This window comes from Salvelinus sp. IW2-2015, unplaced genomic scaffold, assembly GCF_002910315.2.
Source record: "Salvelinus sp. IW2-2015 unplaced genomic scaffold, ASM291031v2 Un_scaffold1962, whole genome shotgun sequence".
Lineage (NCBI taxonomy): Eukaryota > Metazoa > Chordata > Actinopteri > Salmoniformes > Salmonidae > Salvelinus > Salvelinus sp. IW2-2015.
In genome coordinates this window covers 35,109-39,753 of record NW_019943315.1, presented here as the reverse complement: position 1 = coordinate 39,753, position 4,645 = coordinate 35,109, and the positions used below count along the sequence as shown (strand labels likewise).

Here is a 4,645-nt window from a genome sequence, read left to right as displayed (position 1 = left end):
TGACTACAGCAAGACCCGGAGCCCAGAACGACGGTTGTCCCGGAGAGGGTCTCCCAGAACGACGGTGTGCCCGGAGAGGGTCTCCCAGAACGACGGTGGTCCCGGAGAGGGGTCTCCCAGAACGACGGTGTCCCGGAGAGGGTCTCCAGAACGACGGTAGTCCCGGAGAGGCGTCTCCCAGAACGACGGTGTCCCAGAGAGGGGTCTTCCCAGAAGACGGTGTCCCGGGAGAGGGTCTTCCCAGAACGACGGTGTCCCGGAGAGGGTCTCCCAGAACGACGGTGTCCCGGAGAGGGTCTCCCAGAAGACGGTGTCCCGGAGAGGGTATCCCAGAAGACGGTGTCCCGGGAGGGTCTTCCCAGAACGACGGTGTCCCGGAGAGGGTCTCCCAGAACGACGGTGTCCCGGAGAGGGTCTCCCAGAAGACGGTGTTCCCGGAGAGGCTCTCCCAGAACGACGGTGGTCCAGAGAGGGTCTCCCAGAACGACGGTGTCCCGGAGAGGGTCTCCCAGAACGACGGTGTCCCGGAGAGGGTCTCCCAGAACGACGGTGTCCCGGAGAGGGTATCCAGAAGACGGTGTCCCCGGAGAGGGTCTCCCAGAACGACGGTGTCCCGGAGAGGGTCCTCCCAGAAGGACGGTGTCCCGGAGAGGCTCTCCCAGAACGACGGGTGTCCCGGAGAGGTTCTCCCAGAAGACGGTGTCCCGGAGAGGCTCTCCCAGAACGACGGTGTCCAGAGAGGGTCTCCAGAACGACGGGTGTCCCGGAGAGGTCTCGCCAGAACGACGGTGTCCCGGAGAGGTCTCCCAGGAACGACGGTGTTCCCGGAGAGGGTATTCCAGAAGACGGTTGTCCCGGAGAGGGTATCCCAGAAAGACGGTGTCCCAGAGAGGGTCTCCCAGAAGACGGTGTCCCGGAGAGGGTCTCCCAGAAGACGGTTGTCCCGGAGAGGGTATCCCAGAAGACGGTGTCCCGGAGAGGGTCTCCCAGAAGACGTTTTCCCGGAGAGGGTCTCCCAGAAGACGGTGTCCCGGAGAGGGTCTCCCAGAAGACGGTGTCCAGAGAGGGGTCTCCCAGAAGACGGTGTCCCGGAGAGGCTCTCATGGAGGAGACCCATCCTTTTCTTTTGATTCATTATTTAAATAAACACCCTTTGAAAAACCGAGCTAAACCCTACTCTGTCCGTGTCTGATCTGTGTAAACGTCTTGACCAAACCCCTGGGGCCTGTTGCACAAAGTAGAATTTAAAGACATCCGGGATAAAATGAATCAGTGACCTCAATGAAGCCAAAACATGTGCGTCCAGGCTTAATTGGTTTGCAACAAAGACCAAGCCAGGATGAGCAGACACGGATTCATTTAAGCCAGGTGAAACCAATCCTGGATAGGTGCGCGCTCACGGCTCACTCAAATAGACCCCGCCACAGATCACAGATTTAACTGATTTACCATGGCAACTAGAGCCGCCGTACCTTTTCCCCGTCGGAAGCACAAAATCCTCATGGAGGCATACAAGGAGGTAAAAGATATAATTAAGAAGAAAGGCAACACCCGCCACAGTGATAAAGCAAAAGAGAAAAAAAGCGTTGGCAAAAGTATTGCAGACCGCCTGAATGCGTAAGTAGTGCACAATTACACACTCACCGCTCCGCTGAAACATCACCAATTACAATTCAAATTATTTAATTCACATCTCCAAAAATGCAGTTGTACTGTAATTATGAAACGGTTAAAATTTTTTATTGAAATGCACTGCAAGATATGAGTGAAATTGTTGTAAAGTAACTCCATCACCACTGTATAAAGCTATGATACATTTTTTGATATTTTTACTGAAAACAAGACAAAAATACCAAAGTAATTTTTTGCAGTGTGACTCCATTAATGTGTGTGTGTGTGTTGTGTGTTGGTGTGTGATTAAACATGAACGGGCCAAAACGGACATGGCAGCAGGTCAAAATCAAATACAAGAACATTCTGCAGAATGATATGGTCCCTGACTAATATTTAACAAAGCACAAGCATATATTGTACCAGAAGGTGCCTGCTCACACAATTGTCTGTACTGTTTAGCAGTGAAAAAGAATACCCACAGACAAGGCACGGGTGGTGGGGTCACCAAAGGCTGACCTTACCCCAGCAGAGGACATGGCCTTGAGCTAAATAAAGGCAGGCCCGTTCTTAGAGGGGATCCCTGGGGGGAAAGAGACGAGCATAGGTTCCTCCCAAGATGCACCCGCTTCATTCAAGGGTATGTCCTTCCATCTCTACATGGGATACAACCACATTCATATTGAATCAATTTGGACTGTCTGACTTTGGTTTACCTATTGCCTTGCAGTGTCTGGCAGCACTGTGTTCCTGTTAGAGCCACCAGCACAAGCACCAGACGATGCTGATCCAGTGAGTACTCCATCAAAGGCATACTGTAGGCCTGGCATGTCTTGTCTTACTAGCTTCAATATGAATCCGATTAAATGTGATAGGGTGAAGGCCCCAGTGCAGCAGCAACAGCACATGATGGAGACGATGATGAGGAGGAGACCATCTCTCTGGATTCCAGAAGGCATGAGGTATCATGTTAAGACTGTGAAAAGTGAACTATATCAATGGTGAGGAGTCCATAACATCAAATATATACAAACTCTAAATTTCACAGTCATCCGCCAGAGACACATATATCTAGGCACGACTGAGCACATAGTTGCGTATTAACTCCCCGGGACAACGCGACGCCTTCCTCCCCGGGACAACGCGACGCCTTCCTCCCCGGGACAACGCGACGCCTTCCTCCCCGGGACAACGCGACGTCTTCCCCTCCGCGACAACACGATCCTCTAATGGTCGTGCTAAACATAATTTACTCCAGTTCATAACCATCTTTTGATCATAACAGTAGCCAAGACAAGGTTGACATGGAACTCTGTCTCGTATTGTTCCCTTCTTAAACCACTGGGAGGAGACAGAGGGAAACATCGGACCCAGTTTTAATCCTAAAGTTCAATTCTTCCTTTCCTTGTCTCCTCTCCATGTCCACTGTGGATGGGGTCTCTGACACTCATCTGTGTGGTTTCCCCTTCTCCCCCACTTCTATAATCCCTCCCCCGGCCTCCATGTCATCAGCATCATCCATGAAGATGGGCCAATCACTGTCTCCGTCCCCGCGTTCCATGGCCTCTGGTTGGCCGTCGAGGTTGATGTGGGCGGGAGGTGAGTCGTCGTGACCCGTGGTCGTAACCCGGGTACAGTTGTCACACAGGCCGAAGCGTTTGAGTCCGTGGGACAGGGCTCCAGTGAAGCTTCGTCTGCACCCCTTACATACCACAGGCCAACTGGAATGATGCACCTGGGTGTCAGAGACAAACACATGTTAACATCGTCATCAACACACACAGACTACAGAACACAGAGGGACCAGGCTGAGAGAGACAGACTACAGAACACAGAGGGACCAGGCTGAGAGAGACAGACTACAGAACACAGAGGGACCAGGCTGATAGAGACAGACATAACGATGATGATGGTCTGCTTCCTCATTATGAAGAACCCAATGGCATGCAAACAGACAGACAGAGAGATGGTCAGACCTAAACAACAGATGGTCAGACAGAGAGATGGTCAGACCTAATCAACAGATGGTCAGACAGAGAGATGGTCAGACAGAGAGATGGTCAACCTAGATCAACTCGAGTGTAGACCTAATCAAACATATGCCGGGACCTAAATCAACGATGGTCAGACCTAATAATGACATGGTTAGCAGGACTAATAGAGGAGATGTCCAGGCTAATCAAAACTAGATGCGGTCAGCGCAATCAATCTGAGATGGTCAGACCTAATCAAGCAGTGTGTCAAAGCAACCCCGTAGATGAAGAATCGGTTCATAATCCAGATAAAATCGGTTCCCCCAGGCAATCAGACACTGATGGGTAGAGCCTAAATTCAGCAGAGTCAGGCTATCAACAGATCTGAATCGAAAGGTTTTAGTTGGTTACACTATTTGTCTAAGATCAAGTTAGTTGCATAAGATGCATCATGACACTATGTCTACACAAGTCCTTCACCTCACTCCACGACACCGCACTACATCGTACGCAGTCACGTCACGATCACTCACGCGATACAACGTGCTGGATAGAGATGGGGCTGGGCGCGGGAGGGTTCCTGGGCGTGTGAAGCACTACTTTCCACGAACTTCAAGGGGAAAGGTCTCTCTCGGTCAGTGGTGGACGCCGATGCTGTCAGTCCTTCTCAGGATGCACTGTACTGCTTGGCAGGGTGTAAGCGGGCATAACGCGCGACGTGGTGTGGGGAGCATACAACCACTCGCGAAACCATTCTCCTGCAGGGGAGGAAAGTCAATTAAACAATCGGAGATCAATGCGATGATACCAGTACACAACACCACACAGCAGATAGCGAAGCATCTCCTGCAGGGCAGCATTGATCGAATGTATGGTTTAGTCCTTTAGGTCACATGTTATCAAGGCTCAGTTTTGTATTTAACGGCACAATACCTTAAAAGTTAAAGGTTCCGTTAGCGATTAAATTAGGGCCGTCAGATTAGGGCGGTAATTGAAGGCGGTTCATCTAGGGCGTTGCATTAGGCGGCCGGGTTTCAGTAGGGACGTTCATTAGGAGACGG

General features: G+C 51.1%; 1 protein-coding gene across 1 annotated transcript in view; it reads right to left on the bottom strand.

The window, feature by feature from the left end:
- Positions 1–2,717: 2,717 nt before the first annotated feature.
- Positions 2,718–4,645, bottom strand: part of LOC112072566 (zinc finger and BTB domain-containing protein 8B-like) — an 11,563-nt gene continuing 9,635 nt past the window's right edge. Inside the window, 1 exon segment of the mRNA XM_070439844.1 lies at positions 2,718–3,346. Within this exon segment, the coding sequence (XP_070295945.1) occupies positions 3,059–3,346 (288 nt within the window). The 3' untranslated portion in view covers positions 2,718–3,058.